This window comes from Etheostoma spectabile, chromosome 13, assembly GCF_008692095.1.
Source record: "Etheostoma spectabile isolate EspeVRDwgs_2016 chromosome 13, UIUC_Espe_1.0, whole genome shotgun sequence".
Lineage (NCBI taxonomy): Eukaryota > Metazoa > Chordata > Actinopteri > Perciformes > Percidae > Etheostoma > Etheostoma spectabile.
In genome coordinates, this window is record NC_045745.1 from 19,473,946 (window position 1) to 19,497,194 (window position 23,249).

Consider the following 23,249-nt stretch of genomic DNA (forward strand, 5'->3'; position numbering starts at 1 on the left):
TATATATATATATATATACTGTGGAGAACAGGCCACACCAATCACAATATAATCTGGGCACATATGGGCTATTGGTCCTGTAATTGTGTAGCCTTGAGATGTTCCCCATCATCATCAATCATCATCATCATCACAAAAAATTGCTGCATGTCTTAGTGTTAGATGTTTGTAAGCACACTGGCAGTTCTACTGTGCACACACAAGTACAAACACACTGTACAACAGAGGCTCAATCATGCACAGCCATTATATTACTAAGGAAGCAAAAACATGCCAAAACAATTTCAAGGAAACCACTCCAACACAAAGGCTGGAGTACCATATACAAATGTAACATGACAATCTTGTTGGCCTCCATGATTACTAGTTTACAGCCCACACAAACAAACCAGTGCATATAATGTAATGAACAGTGGTAGTGTGTTACACAATCATAAAAACCCACTCTGTTGGTCCCCATGAGCATCCTCAAACCCACAGAGCTGCTCCACCTCCAGGTGGCTGGGAGGGATCTTGCGGTGAACAAAGCTGTGAGGGTATTTCTCCTCTGGACTCTCCAGCTCCTGACCGTCCTCATACACGTGCTTCAGTACCCGCCCACTGTAGGACGATGCTAGCTTGAACCTCACCTGTGGTTTGGAGTTGAAGATTACATGTTTTTACTCCATTTGCATAGCTTGTTAGGAAAAGAAGATTCATGGGTGGAAAAAATGCTGTTTGATAAGACAAGAGGGCTGCACACAAACATTTGCGGCATATCATACACACAAGCTAACGTCCTGCTTCTTGACATCAGATGCAAGTAGAACCTGAGAACTGTCTTCAAGCAAACCAGCTTCAGCTAGTTATGTGCTAAAGCATGCAGCTGGTATTAAATCAACTGCATAAAATGCTAATGACCTCAATACATATATTGCTCAACACTTACTTCAAAAAGCCATGAATTTGTAAGAAAGTGGTTGTGTAAATAACTCACCTTTCTGGGCTTGGTGCCTTCGTAGTGTTGATTCAGTTTTCTCTGGAATTCCTCCATGGTGGCTGATTAACAAGGTGGTGCCGAGAGACTGACACCCCATCCAAGAAAGCTCCTTACCTGAGGTGAGTTGACATCAGCTAGACACTGTGGTGCCTGGTGAGATAAAAGAATGTATGTATGGATGAAAGAATGGATTGATATACAGCTTGATTGAAGCACAGGGTAAAAGAGCCTGACTGAGGAGCTGCGTGTAAGGAGGGGGTGGATGACTAGATGAGATGAAGCTCTCTCCGTGTGTCCTGCCTCCTGAGTTTGAATGTACCACCTTTTTAGCTCCCCGTGCTAAATTATTTAAAGCTAGATCCTGTGTACAAAAGGGTGGTTGCGAAACCAGAAGCTGCGTCATCAAATAATTATGATGACCAGAATAGAAGGTAGTTGAAGCCTGTGTGGAGCATTGTTTGTGTGTTTAAGGGGAAGAAAGAGTGAGGCTGAGTGTGTGTGGGAGTTGTTAGATAGTTTTCGGACTGCCTGTCATTGGACTGGAGCCGAGCCCATCAGTGTTTAAAAATAACCATGACATCTGATTTCAGTTGCTGTCATAGAGTTGTATAGAGTTGTATCACATTGTCATGACACCTTGCTTTTAGTGTGCTTCTTTGCTTTGTATATATGTCTGTTTCTGTACTGGAGGTTCACAGTTGAGTACTAAAACTTCCATGATTTATAGTCATATTTCATGACTCAGTCAGTTTTGAGTCAGTCTCTTTGCAAGTATAGTCTACAGAAGTCTCTTTTACAGTCTAGATCTCAGGTAAAACATAAAAATGAGGTTTTCAAAAATAGCCATTTCAAATTTTACATATTTAAAATAATTGACAGAAAATGATTTCAATTGAAGTAAGCCCCCCACAGTAATCCTACAGTTTAAGGACTTGAAATGATGAGTCATATAATTAGGGTTTTAACTAAATCACTATGTTACTACCTACGTAACTTGTAACAGATAACGTATCTATCTGCTGCATGCTGCCACACGTGAGAGAGAACAAACAAACATGTCGACCTCCCCGGCAGTGCCATTTGTCAGAAGCTTTGGCTTTAAAAATTCCAGACAGCGAGGCCCAAAGAATGGCTGAATGCTAAATATGTGGTATCAAGATAAAGGATTCTGGCACAACCCCATCTCATTTTATCAGGCACCTGAAAACGCAGCCTGATAAGTTAGCAAACAGGTTTAGCCCAGAATTGGCCATCTAACGTTAGCTTACTTCTTGTTTACCGTAAGCTACGACGTAGGAAGGACTCCGACTGTTGTTTGCTAGTTGTCATGAAAAGGTGAATGAGCATTTGTTTGTTTGTTTGTCAGACTTTTTGGTGGGATTTAATGTTACGTAATCATTTACGTCCTGCTGTATGCCATCACGTTAATTATTAATGCCAGCTGCAAAGTGGCTACAGGTTTATTGTTGCTCATGTAACGTTACAGTTTTATTTAGTTAACGCAATACTGGGTTTAAGAGTCTGGGGGATGTGATGACATACGATAGTTTCTAGGCTGTCATTAGTTGTGGACGCAGAGCACATTACATGGTTGTGTTCTGTAAGTGAAAAATAGGTAAGTCATTCATTTTAACAATATGTTCCTGATAACCTGAGTTGTCTACCTCAATATTTGGTCTGTACTGTATGTTCAGATAACAAGGCAAAACATTGTTATTACCTTGAAAGTGAACATTCCTGGTGTTTTTCTCACATTGATATAGTCTGTTGACACTGATTACATACCAAACAACAAATCCAAGCTGACACTGTATGATAACAGATAAATGAGTCATAATAACACATTACATGCTTTGAATTCCTTATATATAGCTTTGCAGTGTTCTGAGCACCAGACACTTGAGACTTAACTTGGACTCGTGTTCAAAGACTTGTGACTTGTGGGGCCCTATTTTAATGATCTAAGCGCTCGGCGTGAAGCGCATGACGCAGGTGTGTTTAGGGCGTGTCTATATTCACTTTTGCCAGTTTGATGGCATAAAAAAGGGTCTGTGTGCCAGGCGCATGGTTCAAAAGGGTTGTACTTAGTGTCTTCAATAATTCATAGGTGTGTTTTGGGCGTAACACGCAATAAACCAATCATCTCTCAAGTGTCATCTCTCATTACCTTTAAAAGCCAGGCACGTTTGTGCCTTGGCACATTGCTGTAATAATGGTGGATTTGCACTGTGATATTTTTATTTGTAATCTTTTGCTTGGGTGCTGCTGCGCTTCCCTGTGTGTGTGTGTGTGTGTGTGTGTGTGTGTGTGTGTGTGTGTGTGTGTGTGTGTGTGTGGTGTGTGTGTGTTGTGTGTGTGACAAAACAGCTCGCAGGAGTGTGAGAAATGTAAGTCAAAACCCACGTTTGACTGCACGATTCATCCAGAAAGACCTGGCAGACACTGGAGTTGTGGTACACCATTCCACTATAAAGAGATACAGTCATTAGAAGCAAATCTCTTCTACGTCCTCACCGCAAAAATCAGCTTTTGAAGTTTGCAAATGAACATATAGACAAGCCTGATGCATTGTGGAAACAAGTTCTGTGGACCGAGGTTAAAATAGAATTTTTTGGCCGGAATGAGCAAAGGTACGTTTGGAGAAGAAAGGGCACAGAATTTAATGAAAAGAACCTTCTGTCTCTTAAGTATGGGGGGGGGGGATAAATCATGCTTTGGGGTTGTATTGCAGCCAGTGGCACAAGGAACATTTCATGAGGAGAAGGAAAAATACAGTGGATTACATCAAGAGGCATAAACTGAAGCTTTTGCCATGGCCTTCACAATCTCCTGACCTAATTGAAAATAATTGAAAATCTATGGATAGAGCTTAAAAGAGCAGTGTGTGACAGACAGCCCGGAAATCTCAAAGAACTGGAAGACTTTTGGAAAGAAGAATGGGCAAAGATACCTCAAACAAGAATTGAAAGACTCTTGGCTGGCTACAAGAAGCGTTTCCAAGCTGTGATACTTGCCAAAGAGGGCTGTACAAAGTATTAACTCTGCAGGGTGCCCAAACTTTTGCAGACGCAATTTTTCTTGTTTTCTGTTATTTTGAAAGCGTAAATGATGGAAATAAAATCTAAATTTTTGTGACATGTTGTACGAATTTCTAATCTGTCCTTTGATGCTTTTTGGAGATTTTTTCCATTTTTTCTTGGCTTCTTTATGCACATTAATACAAATGTTTACCTGGGGTGCCCAAACTTTCGAGCCCTACTGTAAAGAGGTATGTAAAGTGTTTTTATCTATACTGTATTTTGAAACTGCCGATGGCAGTTGCAACTTTTTCTGCATCTTGAAGGGGCCATTTTGTAGAAGAAACACTAATCTAATAAATGAATGCCATTAGCCCCATGCATGTCAAGCTCAGTCTTACAATTATCCTTACAGATGACTGTTATTAAGCTGAGAGTGAACGGATGGTTGAAAAAAAAAGAGAGAGGAAAAAAGAGAGAGAGAGAGTACTGCAATAAGACAGAGACCCCCTCTTGTCTCTTCCCTGACCGAGAGTCAGCTTAATCAGATTGCAGAACAAGCAAGTATGGTCACTGAAGCGAGAAATTGTTTTGGGTGCATCAGAGTGAAGGAATCGTTTAATGTGTCAGGATTCTGGCTGGTTTTGGTTTAAATGATTGCCACTGTAAATCTGTCTCCCCACATTAACAGTTCATCATCCCCATTATCCTCCGTAAATACAATACACAAAATGAACTCCATTGCTCTGGTACAGTTGGCTACATGCTCTATGCTCGCCATAGATCTTCTAATACATTTTCAGCGCTCTGATGGTACAGATCTAAACTGACCAATAATAGTTTTGGTTTTCACCATGCTGGTTGACAATGCATTTAGAACCAAGTGTTCAAAGACAAGCCTCATTGAGCTGCACATTCAAACCTAAATAGAAATATATTCCCCAGGTGGCCTGAATCAAACTCTGCATGTTAACTGTTGTGGATGAGTAAATAAGACCTTTCTTATGCTGTATCCACGAGCCAGGTAGGGGCATGATGACTGCAGGCTTCTCCTCTCTAAATCGTTTGGTAACATTTTATTTGAAGAGGTATGCATAAGACTGACATGCCATCGTCATAACTATGACACCTGTCATATATATGACGGTGTCTTTTTGAATATTCATGGCTGTTGTCATTTATTAATTATGAAACTTTCAATGCAAGGTCAACAATGTTTGAGATGTTTGTGTTATGATAACTTGACATTAACAAAAACAATAATCTGTGTCATCACAACCTGATATTAAGCAAGACAATATAACCTGTCATAAATGTGTCATGAAAGGCCTTATTATCAAATTATATGAAATTATTTAGCTTTATGTGTTACTTCTTATGATACACCTGAAAATATATGATTTTCTCGCCTAAATTTTTACCCCCTAAAACATGCTGCAGTTTCCACATGCTTTGGCCCTCTGGGATGACCCTGAGTTCATTGTGAAGCTAACACTCTCAATTTGTTGTTTCTAGTGGCATTGTGACACTAGGCCTTACTGACACAGAGCTACAGAGGTTAGAACACAGAATTTCTATTTCCGTCCAAGTAAATCATCTGAAAAATTAATAAAAAGCACTACTGTAAGCATATTACAACTGCTATATACTAAAATAGTACCCTAGCCACATGTCTCAACTTAGAACAGAAAAAATCCAGAAGAAAATTACTTATAAAATGGATTTTATATGAATGTTTTTCTACAGATATGTCTGTGCGTTTGTCTCATTTCTAATTTCTAAAAAAGCCAAAAAAGTGCTAAATACAAAACTTCTGAAATACAAAAACACATCTACATCACTCACACATATACCTAAAAGAAGTACATACATAGATTTATAGGAATAAGTAATCATAATTTGATGAAATGGTGAAATGCCATAAAAAGGCAATATTTTTGGTTTGAATGGGCTGGAGACCCTCTCAGGGAAAGTTTTTGTTGGCCATGTTTGATATCAATCGACTCGTCTTCTGATTGGCTACACAGGGATGCCAGTTTTATGACCTCTTTCTCTAACTGGTCGGATCTGCTGTCAGTTTTTCCCACGTGGCCCAATGGGGACTGGGGATTTGATTGGTGGTTGAAGGTATTTTGAGATAGACTAATGCTATTGGCGGGTAAGTATCAGTGGAAAGGGCAGAAGCCACAGATTCCGACCGTGTGCGGAGGGACACACAGGGACGCACAGGGGAAAAGATACACACAATCAAAACCGAGAAATGATGAGCTCTATAGATTTCTCTACGTCGAAACTTGGCCAGAAACTACCAGATTGTGAGGGGACCAGATAATTATGGATTACAAGGCTTGGATATTCTAATAGCTTGGAGTGTTTACGAAGTAGGAATACCACCGTTTTCGGCGATCTTTCACCGCTGTGATTAAGAACGACGAGGGACAGGTAGGGATGCACGCTCATTTTATACTCGAATCTTTCGGTCTTTCTTTACTCAGAACATGATTAAACCGTTGTGAGTCACCTTATGTTTGTGTGTGGGGCTCGATGGAATTATGAGACTTTAAGCTTTCTAATGATGTGCTGCATGACCGGTTGGTGACGATTTAATGCTTGCAAATTCATGACAGAAAACACGTTGTGGACAAACAGGTACCGGTTGAGGAACCGTGCGCTCAGAGAAGTTTAATATTACATTAAACTGTTATCAAGTGGTTGTTTTTTACATTGGCTGTCATGAGACCATTATAATTGTATCATGAAATTTTTCCTTGACCTCAAGTAAAGGGAAACAATTTAGACTTGTCATTAAGATGTCATGAAAGATTGATGATTTAATACTTGGACAGATAACGTTAGCTTTAGGCTAACACTACTTGTTGCTAAAGTAACCGCTAGCTGTAGTCTACACTATCCTCCCAAGGGGAATTGTATTTACCTACTACCACATCAGCAGCACCTTTTCAAAGAGAGAACAGAAAAGAGATCAGTCAGAAACACTGGTTTAAATTTCTCCATAGCGGTCATTATCCTGTAAGCACATGAGACCCAGATGTTTGGGGAAAGATGTGTCATACAAGGAATTTCTAACGATGAACTGTCCCCTCAGGTCAGCAGACTTTGGTGAGGATGTAATAATCACCAGTGTTTTGCCAATTAAAATAGAAACCACTATTATTCAACACCATCTCTATCTTCTCTGCCCATTTTGGCACCAAACTTAGATTGTACTTTTTGATTCTTAGGTAGCTGACAGGCAGGAAGGAGGATAAATATGAAAGAAAGAGAAGGGTGAACTAAGGTGGAGAGAGAGAGAGAGATGGGACTATGAAAGGGAACCAAGGAGAGATAGGAGGGCAGTGTTTAAGCTACAGATGAATGGGAAAGACCATATTTGTCATAAACCATATCTGAAGGCACTGATGTCACATCTTCTCCAAAGGTTACAGACAAAATAAGAGAAACGATCAGCAGCTCAGACAATATATTAAGGCTGTGGTTCATCTAATTCACAAATGTCTTTCTAACTATACTTTTATTACCTCTGTTACAACTATTCAATGAATGAAGTATAATTATCCATATGATCTTCATAGACAGGGCCCAAGTTTAAAAGCTTTAGATAGATGACAATATAACACGCGCTACTTAAATCTTAAAAAAAAATGTTATTAAAAAAGTGTTAATAGGAGTTTGTCCATCTCCTCTAGAATAATATATAAAAAAATATAGCAGGAAAATATCATGTGTCCGTGCAAAATCATTACAAATAACCGTTGAAAAATACATCTGTTTTGTGATCTACAGTTAAGGTTAAAAGACCTCTGTTGCAATAATGGTTACAATTATAAACACTAAGGTTAGCGAATGATCCTAGTTGTGGATTAAAAACATGGTAGACTGTCAGTTCAAAACGAAAAACAGCAGTCTCTCATGTGAATGTATGTTTTGTTCAGCCGTCCTTCCATACGCAGGCTGCGTCCAAATTCCCATACTAACATGTTATTTAGTAGGCAAAATAGTATGAGATGTTTTAGGTCCAAAACCTTAGGAGTATGAAACCAATAGTACGCAAATTGCATACAGTTTCCCGCTAAAATATTACAGTATGCAATACTGGACAAAACGTCGGCATAAATATCCCACAATACATACAGTAGTAGTGACAACGTTCAGACGGACAGAAACTGAAGAGCTCTGTAACGTCAATAACCCTCTAATATACATGTTTACGTATTTAAACGACTGTTGGTCTAGTTATTTCCTCTTTACTTGATTTAAGCTTTATCAGGCGTGGCTGCTGAAGCGGAGGTCAAGAAGGGTTACCATGGTTACATCTTTAACGGCAAGGAGTAAGTGACGTGTAAAATTGCAGCTTAGTGTGTCCGAAACGATACACTCTATTTATTCACACAAAGGTACGTTGAATGATACTATACATATTGAGTATGTGGCGCAGAGTATGAGATTTTGGATGCACCCGCAGACTGAGTGACTCCAGAAGCTCATCTACTTCCTCTTGTGTACTCGTAATTTCTTCCGTCGCTAGAGGGTTTTGTCACTTGAAATTTAAAAACAGATGTTTATTTCAAAATAATCTGCAATAATACAACCACAAGTGATTGATTAGGCTACTAAAAGGATCCAACATGTCAAGCTTAAAATTGTCCAACTTCCTAAACATTTTTGACACTAAACACTACATTTCTTTCACCACAAAATTATGATTGAGATTTGAATTGGTTTGACTTGTACATGTTACATTAGTACCTGTTCAGTAAATTAGGTAAAACATCACCTCACCATAAAAAAAGATGCAGCTCAATTAAGTAGTAATCAGGTTGTTTTTTAAATGCTGACACAGCATAAGTTGCCCAAGTTTACAAAGGGATTTAAATGATGATGAAGCAGAAACCTTTAACACATTAGATTAGACTGTCATTAAAAAAAAAATCTGTTCCACCAACGCGGCGATGTTTTAAATAGAACTACTAATGCATTTAAACTTCATTATCTTAATTACAATGTCTATCAAATGATAGATGTTGTAAGTCACAGACAAGTTAATATTTAATATTTCACTGGGATTGATTTTCTCTCTTATTTTAATTTGCTGTATGAAGGTGGGTGTTCAGTTCTCATAAAACCTTGAGCACATGCAGCAACTTGCGGATGGGATGCAACACAGGCTTCCACCTATGACGTCTCCCCTCCTACTCAAATTTCACCTTCAGAAAAAACATCCCTCTCAAAAAATGATGCCTGACTCAGGGCAGGGAAATGGCAGGATACTATGCTTTAGAAGTGTGATTTTGTTGCAAGGCCCATTTGGATACCTTTACATGTCTTGTGAAGTGACTGGAGTTACATTATCTAAAACACAAATTCGTGTTGGCCAAGAAGTGGTGCTAACAAACACAATTCTACTTTTCAAGTCAAAGCTTTAGTGCGTAATTTGTTCATGATAATGAACGTCGGTTACATTCAAGCCATTGCCAAATGAGGTGATACAAAGCTAGTTAAGACTTTCAGCTTCACAAACTCTCCCTGTATTTCTCAGTATGTTTAGAAAATGTTTAGAAAAACACGCAGAAAATCAAGTGCAGATAATCACCTCTTCTGAGTCCATCATGTTTAGTTTTTTTTTAAATCCTCCATGTCCTCTTTGCCTACAAGCAACTGCGTGGAAGATGGGTGGGGGTGGTGTGCGATCACGGAAGGCTTGTATCCTGCGGATGCACGACCACCATCATTACTTAGAATTCCTCATGGGGGAGACAAACTATGCACTGTAGCTTTAAGAACAGAAGTTAAGATAAAGATTGAAATGAGACTATGGGTACCCATTTCATGAACTGTGCTGTGCAACGAAGATCACAGTCCTGCCCAGTGCGTCAGAGGTGTGCAAAGCGCCTACATGCCACTAGCATGGTTGAAAAAAACTAAAAGGCTCGTTTGGGTATCTTTTAAAAGCAAACTAAAGGAATGGTGGGGTCATTGCAGCTAATTTGTGTGTGGGACAACAGATTGCTCTCACAATGGCTCCCACCCCACCTGACACCAGGAACTGATATGTGGATAACCGGGCCACCAAACTGCACTGCTCCAGTAGGAACAGCTTCACCCAACAATAACATCAAGTGGAAAGGAAGAAAGAAATTAGACGCCAGGGTTCATATGAAGGCTGGCAGGAGGATAAAGATTGAGAAAACCCATTAGACCTGATCCTTGTTGTAACTCACCACCAAATTACAACATGAAAGCTCAAGGGTGAGGACCCCCCACACACAGAGCAGCTCTTACTCATGAAGAGGAAGACAGAGAGAAAAAGGTGCACTCAGCACCACTGGGTACATAGAACTGTTAACGAGAAACCCACTCCAACCCCATCTAAAGCATGCCAGTGGGTATACATTACACGGCTGGGCTGTCAGAATGTCCAGCCTGAGTCCTAAAGTCAGGAATCAGGAACAAGATCTCTGCTGCTACACCCTACAGGCAACATACAGGACTCCCCAGAAAGGAAAGCTGCAGATGGGTATGACATCCCATGTGACAGCTGTGGGGAACATTACATTAGTGAAACGGTTTGTCCTGGTCAAGACACTGCATGAATTTGAATTATTTAGGTCACGTGTGGAAGACTGAACCATCTCCATGACAACTAACCCAACTCCATCCATCCGTTGGTGGAATGAAATTCTAAATTTACAGGCTGAGGGTTAGAAAAAAATTGAGTTGTTCTATACAAATAGATCTATTTTTATCTTCCTATTCCAAACCTCGCTCTTGTCATGTCAAAACATATTAGGCAAACCTGAGACAGGCAAACCTGTCGTATTAGCATAATACAAGGATATCAGAGACAAATTCATAAGCCATCATTGTTGAACCTGGGTATTAAAATGTCACACTATTTCTGTAGGCCAATTCAAAATCTTTTGGAAGCAATGCAAATGTGCAGTGAAGTATCTCTGAATTGACATACCCCTTAAACTACTTCGATAGTTCAAATTTAATCAGGCAGTAGATTTAGTCAAAACCAAAAATATATTTAAATATTTGAAATATTATTTGATTAAAATGATGAGTGCACAGGAGATCCCTTGCAAGACTCATTGTTCTAAAGTATTATTAATATACTGTTTTTTATAGTTTAAAACATGAAATGGACCAGAGGACGCATTCCAACTCAGGGAGCACAAAACAACGCACAACAGGTATGTTCAAAATTGATCTCGGCAGTTTATTCTCTAACTAAGACTGTAATATTTGATATCAATTGTACAGGTTGACAACATGTACCGGTGGTACAGTACAAACACAAGCTTGTAATAAAGGCATGCCCAAAATGTTTCTCTGTCCAATCAGATTACTTAGCTGAAAAGGCTAGCCATTGAATGAGAATAACTCAGATTAGCTGTATAAAAGGAGGAATACAATAGCAGATTTGGGGAAAATCGGAGCAGGCTGATCATGTTTTGGCTAATACCTATGCGCTAACTAACTATATCGATCCATACAGCAACCTGAGCTAATTGAGCTGCACACAAGTCTTAACATGTTTCAGGATGGAAGGAAACAACTGGGCAAGCTCAAATTTGGGGAGGTAAAGCTTCTTTTTTTTGTTCTTTTTTTTAAATTGAATATCAGTGTGTTCTTGTTTGTTTTGTGCTTTGCTGAATACCAGAGTTTTGCTGTTTGTTTCCAAAAATAACTAAAGGAGCAGAGGAAATTGAGACATCCAAGTGCTCTCCATCTAATGGTTTTTCTTGGCTTTTAGAGGAGGCCCTCATTTCAAGAGGGTCTGGCTGCTTTGCAAAGAGAGAAACAGCAGAGGCAGATGTCACTCGGGAAGAGGGAGTTTACTCTAAAATAAAGTAAACAGCCAATTCTTAATCCAATAAAAACACAACGGCAGCTCATAGATAGCCCAGGATTAGACGGGATGTCCAGCACCTCCAAATGCATAGATTGAAATACCAGAAGAGATATCCGCATATGTACACATTTTGATAGAATGGTAAATGAAAAAATATTTTGTCTGTTGCTTACTATAGATACTTTTTTCCATGACAGCTGGTGAGAAAACCCACAGCCATGTGTTGAAGTGGCTTTCAAAGAGCCTTTATTCTTTGTGTTTTCACTAAGCTACTTAAGCGTTATTTGATTTAAGTTGTTTAATAAACATGACAGGATCTTAATATTTGAACTTTGATCTAAGTCAGTTCTGTTAAAAAGAGATTTCACAAATATCCATAAATCCAGTATTACATTTTTCTGTAAAGTCCTTCAAAAATTCTTAGTAACTCCCAACAAAATCGGGTTTCATTTCTGAAACTCAGAGCTATAGGATGGTTTCTGTCGCCATCATGAGGAAGTCCAAGCAACGACAACAACACATGACGCAAGCTTTCGTGATTGCGTACCACCCCCACCCCTCCTCCACACAGTTGCTAGCAGTGTTTATCATTCAAAACATGATGGACTTTTCAGAATAGGTAATTATCTTGTAACTTTTGTCTTCTTTGTCTCCAAAGCTGAATGCTGCTCTTTCCCTTTCTCAGCGCCGACTTAAAGGGCATCACAGCTGCTGCGTGTGAATGTCACCAGGGTACACCTAATCTGGTGTATACATATTGAGAATTACTGAGAGATTTGTGGCGCTGATAGGTTTATTAACTTTAAATCAACTCATTTGGCAATGGCTTGAATGTGACGGACATTCATTAATATCAAATAGTTGCACACAGTTGATTTTAAGGACCGTCCTTTTAAGTTCAAAGTTTTTCAAGTCTGTCCTAAAACAATACTCACATACCTACATGTACAGTAAAATACCTTTTGCGCAGCACAATCATTATTCCTTTCTATAATGACCATGTGGAGATCCCTTCCTAATGTGATTATAATGGGGAGTGATGGAGGGGGAAATGCATTTTAAAGTTCAACCAAAGCCAAGACAATAAACATTGTAATTTCCCCTTTTAGGATTAATACAGTATACATCATTAATTATTATTATTATTACTCTCTCTCTAACGGCGCACAGCAAGAATAGAACATGAGGGAAACCTAAAGAAGACATTTGGCACAAAAGACAAGAAAAGCAACTGGCTCAAGAGGAAGAGATCCATGTCAGAGGAAGTGTTACACAATGAATGTCTGAAATTCATTAACTTAAAAAATGATCTCTTGACACATTTTTCAGATACTACACTCTATTGCCATAGATTACCTGCGACAATAAGTCTGCAAAGTTTGCAAATGGTTTCCCAGAGGTTTTGTGTTTGTTTTTTACTCTTGTTGTATTTCCTAATCTTTCTTTTCCCCTTTCCTATCCAGCGTTATAATTGGTCTAACAATTGTAGATGGCAGCCTGTGGCGAGGGCTCTCCGCTTAGTGTACTAAGTCTAACACAGCACTTCTACCTGTCATAGATCTTTATTATTCATCGTAGGGAGAACTGATCGTGCTCTCTCTGCAGGACCCGCTTCAGGTCATTTTATCACTCTATTCCATTTCATTATTTTTATTTGAAAGAAAACGTGGGGGATACATTTCTTGTATTTGATAATGTAGTTTTCTTTGCTACATTTATTACAATTCAACTGCAGGAGAAGGAAATATAGTCTGAATATGTTTCTTTCCATCAGATGTTTACATCTCATTGGTTATTATATCCAAACATATCCACCAATGACCTTCTGAGAGCTGCCACTGTGAATTCATAATAACACAAGCAAGTGGGATTATGCCAGGGAAATGACAAAATGACAGCCATCACCTCATATGTATTACAGCAGAGGCAGCTGAATCTTATCACTGCCAGTTGTGCCAGTCTCAACCTCTTTGGGAAATCTTTAATACTTTTTACTTTTTTAATCCTCAATCCAAAATACAGAACAATACTAAAATACATGCACACACAAAGTGCATGATGCAATACCATGATGGATATAATACATGTTATGTTAATTAATGAAAACTGTATGTGTGAGCAGGTCAAATGAAAAGGGTATTTTAAATATTATGTGTCTGCATATTTTTAACTGGGTGTTTTGCCATGCTCATAATTGTTTACTTATACACATGATTTGCCTGTTGTATTGCTGTGGACGTTGTTTTTTTGCATGCTCTTATTTTGGATTGTTTTGATCTGTGAATTCATGATAATCAGACCATCTTCCTCCAGAGGACACATTAACAACTGATGCAGGCCAACTGCTGCAAGGTTAACAGACTTTTTAGGTGGTGTTGTCGGCCCTTTCTATTTTTCTTGATTTTAAGAAAAACCTGAACCCGCACCCCCTGTAACATATGTACCATATTTGACATTTCTCAATCTGTGACACAGTGATTAAGAAGGAACACAGAGAGAGAGAGAGAGAGAGAGAGACTGCTGGAGCTGGTAAGCCTCTGAACCACCATGCTTGAGTGGTTAGAAGAGCAACAAAGCAGTGAGGCAAGCAGTGTGCTCTATTTTTTATTCTCCCAGTCCAACCATGTCTTTTGGTGTGTGTGTGTGTGTGTGTGTGTGTGTGTGTGTCCTTTTCCCTGTTCTTGTCGCTAATTCTTTTTTCGTGCAAAACAAAAAGCAGCTTACCATCTCTTGCTTGGCTCTGTTGTCTGCTTGCACATTCTGTAGAATTTAGCCTGTCAATCTCCTCCTGAATCCTGTACATAATCCAAAAAAAAAAAGATGCCACCACACACGCACAAAAGAACATCTGAATAAAATAATTCAGAAATACCTGCAACAATGGAACCAACAGCTAAAAAGAAGCAGGTTTCAGTGTGCTAAAAATAAATCTGTGCAAGAACAATTACAAAGCTAATATATGCTGAAAGCATACAGGGCAATATAAAAATTAAACAATGTCATTTCAAACAACATTGAAACAACTATTACTTGCCACTATTTATTTATTATAAATACTATATATATATATATATATATATATATATATATATATATATATATATATATATATTCGCTATTTACTCACTACTTACTTTTTAACCATGTTAACATAAATGTAGTAAGGTATGACATGCTTCAAAAACAGAATAATAAACAATATAATAAACTATAAACTCTGCAGAAGAGAGTGGACCTGCGTTTGTATCAGCAGAGTAAGATATTGATGCTTTTCTCAAGGCTCATTGGCAGGAAATGGAAAAATACAAGACAGAGGAGTGAGAAATGCCAAAACAGTTTGCAATTTTGGCAGAAAACATCAGACTTGAATTTACAACGTGAAAAATAGTATTATGAAAACAACATAAACAAACACTGGCTTCTACAAACCAATAATGACAAGCTTGATATTACCTTTGAGAATTTATACATTTTTTTTTTTAGCCCTGGGCTACAACTGTAAGTTGGAACTTTCACCTGCTCCTTTCTTAAAGCTTTAGTGCGTAACTTTTTAAAACTAATGAAAATCTGTTACATTTAAGCCATTGTCAAATGAGTTGCTACAAAGCTAATTAGACTATTAGCTCCACACAACTCTTGATTTCTTAGTATGGCTACGTTCAGAAGATTGTCGCCCCGTGACTTTCCCACGCAGAAACTCTAGTGAAGATAATTACCTCTTCTGAAGAGATGTATAACTCTTCTACTTACATACATACATACATACATACATACACATATATATATATATATATTTCATATATATTTTATATATATATTTACTAGTGTATGTATGTATGTATCCATACATGCATATACATACATATATCCATACTTTTTGCGTCATTAGAGGGAGAGAGATGGAGCTGGAACTGGTACAACAGATCCAGGGCAGAAAAGCATTTCTATCTTGGAAATTCTAACAGCATTTCACATTAAAGAAAGATCAGGGAGAACAAAATATAACTGTGCAGTACAGAATACGTTACTCAGATTGAATAACTTAACACATTACATTTTTGGGCATGCATTCTGTAATGGAATACGTTTTGAAAGTACCCTTCTTAAGACTAACACACAGACTAACACACACACACACACACACACACACACATAGATTATTCCACATTCTAATTGTAATATTTTGTGATTAAAGAGAAGTACACTGTAAGTCAGTAGTGGGCTATTTAGCAAAGTTTCATATTAAGTGGTTGGAGTCCTTCTGTAAGTAATTTCGGGGTACAATGGTTCTGGAGAAAGCTACACATTGACCCAATCCAAGCAGGCACATTTTCAACAGGCACTGTACTAGTAGCTTTAAATACATTGTACACACCGTAGCAAAAGCTACTATGTATCATCTTTCCAGTCAACTGATACATTTTGACAGAGCAGAGCTGAACACACTCATTTAACACCATGCCGGATGACGCTGTCTCTCATTTCTTTTCCTCTCCACACCTCCTTCCCCACTTTGACCTGCAATTCTAATCTCCTCCTGTTTGATTCCCTTATAAAGCTGGGGCTTCCTGGGCCCAGGCTGAGTATTGCACCAACCCCTCTCCAACACAAACAGCTTTAATTACACATGGTTGTCTGCATAATTACCGAGCACAGATCAAGTATGACTCAAAGTCATAGTGACAGAACACGTAGCAAGGGAGGAGAAGTGGCAGAGTGGGGGAGAAATCAAGGTAAGGATGGTTAGAAACTGAGGCAAAAAAAGATGGAGGATGGACCAAGAGAGAAATATTTGTCCTGAGGTCTTTAAAACGTTTAAATCCGATTGGTTTTCATAAAACAAATTATAATAACTTACAGAGTTTGACAGTTACCTTTTCCAATTGAGATTTTTGTCTCTGAAACTACGTGGACATGCCCTCTAATCAGACTGAGGCAATATTCTGATTATTGCAGCTGTCAAATATCACCTTTACCATTATTATTTTATTTGCAATGGCTTAATCAGAGTATATTGTTCCTGTCAATTACAGGCCAACAATATTTAGCACAACAGTAGACTGGCAGGACACATGGACTGTGCCAGACATTTGCTTCATGTTGTAAATAGACAAAAAAAAAAGAGGCAGAAGTCTTACTTGATTTTCAGTATAATTTAAAGTGAATGCTTGTTTCAATTGCTCTACAATAAATGGCACTCTGCGGTTACAGTAGTACCATGACCAGAAAGCACTTCACTTAATACATTCCTCTACAGTTTTGACAGAAAACTACTGTAGACAAAGTACATAACCCATTTTAGGAATAGGAGAAGGTTGTAACATAACTTCTGACTTGTCTGGCAGAAAACCAGATGCATTGTTCTTGTTCTGACAAATTTCGAATTCAAAATAAGCATTCCACAGAAATACTGTTTGAAGTTGTGTGCTATTAGATGTTAGAACAATGTCATCATTATATGAGGGTCACATCGTTTTTTTGTTGATTTTAAAAATAACACTGGAAATGTGTGTACTACAACTCATGTACCATACCCCTAAACCAAATCTGCTAAAATACAAGCACATTCCCGGCTTTACGCTAAGATTGCAGTTCTAAACCACACTTTTTTCAAAACGCTTCACACAATTTAAATTTCCTACAATCCACTCATCAAACCCATGTTCCGCAATTGTTAAATTAGAAAATCAAAGCTTTAGCAGTAAAAGGGCCACAGGTGAGCTATTCAGTGTGGCCAAGAGAGAGAGAGAGAGGGAGGCAGGAGGAGTGTTAGTACAGTAAAAGGAGGAGGATCAGAAAGAGGAGGAGTAAGACAAAGATGAGCTATAATCTCTGATGAGAGTTGGGCCCTCTGTTCGAACAATTAGGGAGGCTGGGCAGACACTAATACTAAGCAGATTCACAGTAACATCTATGACCGCAATCTCCATCCCACGTATACTTCTTCTGCAAGTTGTGGAAGATGCATGTGTGCAGTTATAGCTGTTTGATGCTACTGTAGGTGAAGCTTCCCTTTTTGCTTGACCAGGGAGAACATTGTATGCAACGTAGAAGAGGTGCTGTGGCCAGACTGAAACAGAAGTATCGGACTGCTTTTACTTTTACTGTATGTAGAACAATTTACACATCCAAATGTGTGTTTGTTGGGATGCATTTAGTTTTAACAACAAAAATAGAGGTAAGTGAGCTTACTGGCATGGGTAGAAAAGTCCAAACAGAAGTTAGAGTCCACAGACAAACGGGACCCAGGGCATATAAAAAGGTGCAGCTAGATAAAGATTCCAGTTAGGTTTAGCTACAGGTACAGAAACCTCCTGGTACATGTTGCTCAAAAACAAGGCAGTATACAAAAGGGTCTGGTGTATGTACTGCAGAGCTGATGAGGGAAAGTGGAAACAGGTGAGAGAGTAGGAAGTAGCTGGATGTAGTCAGCCAGGTCAACATGATAGGTGGAAAAGTCCGAGGGCACCTGCTGGATGGAAGAAGAATGGCAATAACGAGAAGATGGAGGTGATTGAAGGGAAAATAACCTAAAACTGACACACTTAAAGGCTGGTAGGCCTGTCTTTTAAATCCAACTTGGGTGGTATTGACTTAATACATTTTCGGGAGATTATGTTTGAAATGGTTAAATATTATTACACATCTGACAGCACCACTGTGGAGAGGGGATCACAGCAAGGACTGACATTAGGTTTTAAAAATAACTATGAAAATGTAGTTACTGAAGTAAAAACAAACAGACAGATTAGGTTTTGGGCAAACTTCCAAAACAATAAAGTGAGGATTTTTCTACTACAGTATTAGTCTGACCAGCACTGCACAAGCACTTTGACCATTTCTGCTGACACCAACACCATACAATACGTGTGTTGCTTAGTGATTGCTGTCTTTTGAAAAAATTATACAGATTATACAAATTAAATTATGCAAATTATACATAAATACTATACAGTACTACATTCTTTTTCAAAGTCAAAGTTTCACATACATGGTTCATATTCTAGTTTAGGACAACAATTCTCTCATCCAAAAGTGGACTGAAGCTAGTTACAGCATAGTGATGTCCGATCATTAATGTTCAAAGGTCTATCAGCAGTGGGTCATCTGCAGCAGTCCCAAAGGAGCCGGATCCTTTAGCCTTCAACATCAACAGTGACAGTGTTCCCCAAGTTGGCAAATCACTTACTATAAAGAGGCAAAGATGGTGCAATGCAAAGATCTTATTTTTTCAAGAACAATGGCCGTCTGATACTATGAACAGTTTATATTATAAGCAACCTCCTCAAATCCCACCTCATTGATACTTACCAATGCCTGAGTTATATCTTCACTAAGTCATGTACCCCTCTACTTCATTGGCTATTTATTGCAAACCAAATCTTAGAAAATACCATATTTTTAAGGTTACCAAATAAGTAACTGGCCCGTCTGTGCACATGTGTGGAGCAGGTTCACAGCAAAGAACATCTGTGTTTTGTCATATTTTCATCACTTCATTTGGTAAAGGGACATCTTCATGAACCTCTCTAAAATCACACAAACACCTGTGTGTACTGTATGTTTTGGATATCTGTTCCACTTCCACTCAATGTTCTTCAACCATCTGATCACCAGGGGCGTGTCCAGTGAGTGGACTGAATGAAAGAATAGTAAAATCAGTGTGAATATACATGACTGTAAAAGTGCTAACTCACTGCAAAATCAAAAAACCTGCACATCATAGTGTTGTTGATAATGATTGATAATTACAAATAATATTCATTGTGGAATTATGTTTCCAAGAAACTTGATTGTCAAACATTTACTTAGACAGTCAATATCAGAAAATGTTTTCTCTAAAAAGGACAGATTGTGTGATTGTGGGTCAGAACCGGAATCTGTACCAAAACTGGATGTCTTTTATGGGATGTACTCCAAAGCCAACTCGACTAACGTCAACGTTGGGTATTGTTTCACCAGGTAGCATTTTCTGGCCAGATTCTTTCAGAACCTCGTCTACTGTACCTCCTCTTTCACAGTTATCATGGCTTCAGGGTGCTTTATGAGGAAGAGGAGCAGCCAGAATGCAGAAGGCCCTGTGTTGACGTGGAAAACCCAAAGAACAACAAGCATGTACCTATCTATCATTGACTCCTTTATACCCAATTCCTGTCTGGTCTGCTGCATGTCCCACACCCAGCGACTGATATTTTTATTGTTCTTTGTCTTTTGCATTGACAGAGTGTTCCAGAAGAATGCCTTTAGCCTCTCTGCCTCCATCTTTTTCTTTGGGATCAGGATTCCAGAAGACAGATTGGGATGTAAGTTGTCAAATTTACAGAACTTGGCAAATAAGGCTTCTGATTCAGCTTTGTCTTTCTCGACACTTCCTTCAGGCGTGTGTGAACACATTGCCAAAAAGGGATAAGTAGCCAGCCCTACAAATAACATTGTAGCTGCACTTATACAGACTCTCTTCCAGCCAGGTCTTTTGAACTGCAGATGAGCTAATGTTCTGCAACATCACATTTGCAAATTACACATCACAGCCCTCTCAGGTGTTTGTAGCAGCTCTTCATGATAATCTCGTGCTCATTACCTAACGATTTGTAACCAAAGACTTGGTGCAAAAGCTTCCTGGCAATCATGTTGAAGACCAGTTTTCTTGATCATCCTTTAAAAATGCCCCAAATGATAAAGGGTCCATGCTAAATGTGATGTAATTGCCACCCAGCTGTATCGTGAATACATCAATGTACTTTTGCTTCATCATCTCCAGGAACTTAATTGTGTCCTTGTGAAACTATAAGACATGACCCAGCCAGGGGATAAGCCCCTTATCCATAGGGGGTTCTCTAGGTCGCTGCTGTCGAAACACCCCCAGAAGGAACAGGCCCCCAATCAGAAAGGCAAGAAAACCATGAAGGATTGGTAGCAGCAAAGTCATGACTGATTCCTCTGGCAGCCACCTTGTGATTTGTGGTGAAAGTCCACATCCTGGATGATAAACAGCCTACTGTTTTGTTCTTCCCTTTGCTCGTGGGATCAGTTTTGATTTCAGATAATGAGAAACTATTCTGTTAGGTTTAGAAAATAATCAAACGATACCCAATAAGAACCCGATAAGAAACATGTCTAATCTTGTATCTTGCATTGTTATTAGACAACAATACAAGGAAATTGTGATGCAATCCCTGATATTAAAAACAACAGAAAATAAAGTCGAGACAAGAGAAATACTTAATTTGCTATTATTGTGTGTGTGTTGGTTAAAACACTCCCCACAACTGAGATAGTAAGGCATGGAAATTCTTCCAGGACCACTTCAGTAGTGTGTTGACAAATGTGGTGTGCTCTGTTTTTTTCTGAAGATTTAGTAAGGCAAGATTTTGGCAAATTATATCCACATTGGGCCTCATCTTTTGGCACTCTTGCTTGATCACTGCAATATGCTGGCCAATGCTCATTTGGTCCTCTTCCTCCTCTATTAGACTTTGTATGACTATTTATTTTAATTTTTTTTTTTTTTTTAGTTTAATTATTTTTAGTTTTTTTTTGTTATTGTATTTTATCTATTTTCTCTTCTGTTTTTTTTTTAATTATTACTTTTTTATTACTCTTGTGTGAGTTAGTCTCCAGTTGTTTTACTGCTTGTATTTGTGCTGTCTCATTGTATTTATAATAATACAAATTCTTTGGTTTGTTGGCTCTAAATTTCTGTTATGAATTAGTCAGACTTGTTACTGTGGTGAGGCATACAGTATGAAATATGTTAGCTAAGGCTAGCTGTAATATTAACTTTGGTTACATCAGCAAGGATATGTGAAATATTTTACTGTCATTGCCACTGACAGTAGTAACCACTTTCAAGCAAAATCTGCCATTAGGACTATAATGTGCCGGTGGAACAGTGGCTTGACACTCCAGGGATTGGCTTATACCACTGTTCCACTCGTGGCATACCATTAGCCACTTTTAATCTCTGCACTAGTCTTTTTTTACTCATCAATCCCATTTATTAGGCTGTGTCTGCTTTCTGATGGATTATGGCGTTATCCACAAACAAGTTTAGTGTGTTTAGTTTGTGTGTTATACCTTGGCGGCAGAAATGAATAGCACCCTCAACTTGCCATGTCACCAAGGGAACTATCAGTTTCTAGGGATAAACTTTGTTTATACTCACACGTCAATCCTTAATATTATAGCTAACTCGATGTATTCTGGCTTTTGGCTGAAAAAATAACAGATAAAAAGAATGTATAGCAGTTGTAATTGTAAGAAAACAATCTTAAATCACACAACCCAGGAAACAAAGACAAAGACATTGCTGTCTATCTTGTCCTTTTACAGAGCAGTCTAAATTTAGCCGGGGCAGCTATAACTACTTAGATTTCCTTTTAAAGGGCTAATCAGGGTTAAACTGCTGCAGGGATGTGATCATGTTCAGGCAGAAAGAGAGCAGATAAGGATGCTCAAGGGCAGTTATTTTGAAAGGCACTATTTCGAAATTATTGATCCCCCCCCCCTCTGGGCGTGTTAGTGCTCATTTGAATGACCTTCCTGTGCTGTTAATACCAAGATCCAAGTAGGTTTTACCTATCATCAGCTTGAAAGATTTCTGTATTTAGTTACTGATACAATCAGCCTTGTGTTACATTAACGCTTCTCTTCCTCTCTCAGATAGTGTATAATACTGTAAATGAATGAGTTTGTAATTTTTGCTGCTACCATTTAAAAGTTCAGTGACATCACTTGAAGATTAGCTATGCCTCACCCACATGTAATCGTAAACATTAGATGGTAAATAGTGGCAAGGAAAAATCTTGCCTTTGTTATTTTCCTTTACACCTTCCTTGTATTGTCTCTTCTTCCCCTAACTGTAACTAATTCCTTTTTTCACCTGCATTTCATATTCTTCACGCATGTCTGTGGCCATCTCTCCCAGTTTGCTATTACCATGGCATAGTAAGGGGAAAAGGTGGTGTCTTTGTAAGAAATTACAGCACAGGGCATATCATGGAAGCATTAGTGTAAAATGCCTTGCAGTACCAGGGCCGAATCCATATTTCTGGCATGGTTGTCTCCAGCGGAAAATAGACTGCAAACCCTTTGGTGCCACATTCTCTCCATTCAGCTACATTTGTCATGCATAGTGTTGCAGGTGATGTGGTTTTGCAAAGCCAGACATATGTATGTGTTTTGTTTACATGTAGCTCTTGAGGCAACTGGCATGGGTTTAACATAAATCATGTGTGGGAAAAATAAAAGTCAAATTTTAAACATCAATACACCTTGTGAAAGTGGTGCTAAAAACAAGAATGGAGCAAATTGACACACAACCACAGATATAAAGGATAGGTTGACAATGTTTTCAAGTCTGTCTTGAAGCAAT

The 23,249-nt window shown here is 38.6% G+C and overlaps 1 protein-coding gene and 1 pseudogene across 2 annotated transcripts in view; both read right to left on the bottom strand.

Annotated features, from left to right (window-relative positions):
- The window catches only part of grxcr2 (glutaredoxin and cysteine rich domain containing 2), a 27,884-nt gene extending 9,692 nt beyond the window's left edge, over positions 1–18,192 (bottom strand). Inside the window, exons 1-3 of one of the 2 annotated variants that reach the window (XM_032532952.1) lie at positions 18,068–18,192; positions 977–1,129; positions 446–629 (exon numbers count right to left, since the gene is read on the bottom strand). In XM_032532952.1, coding sequence (XP_032388843.1) covers positions 446–629; positions 977–1,033 — 241 coding nt within the window. In that variant the 5' untranslated portion in view covers positions 1,034–1,129; positions 18,068–18,192. Of the gene's footprint in view, positions 1–445; positions 630–976; positions 1,402–18,067 lie in introns of those variants that run through there. The other variant, XM_032532953.1, reaches the window with a different exon arrangement.
- Positions 18,193–19,742: 1,550 nt separating this feature from the next.
- On the bottom strand, positions 19,743–20,804 carry LOC116700870 (5-beta-cholestane-3-alpha,7-alpha-diol 12-alpha-hydroxylase-like; annotated as a pseudogene).
- Between the last annotated feature and the right edge of the window lie 2,445 nt (positions 20,805–23,249).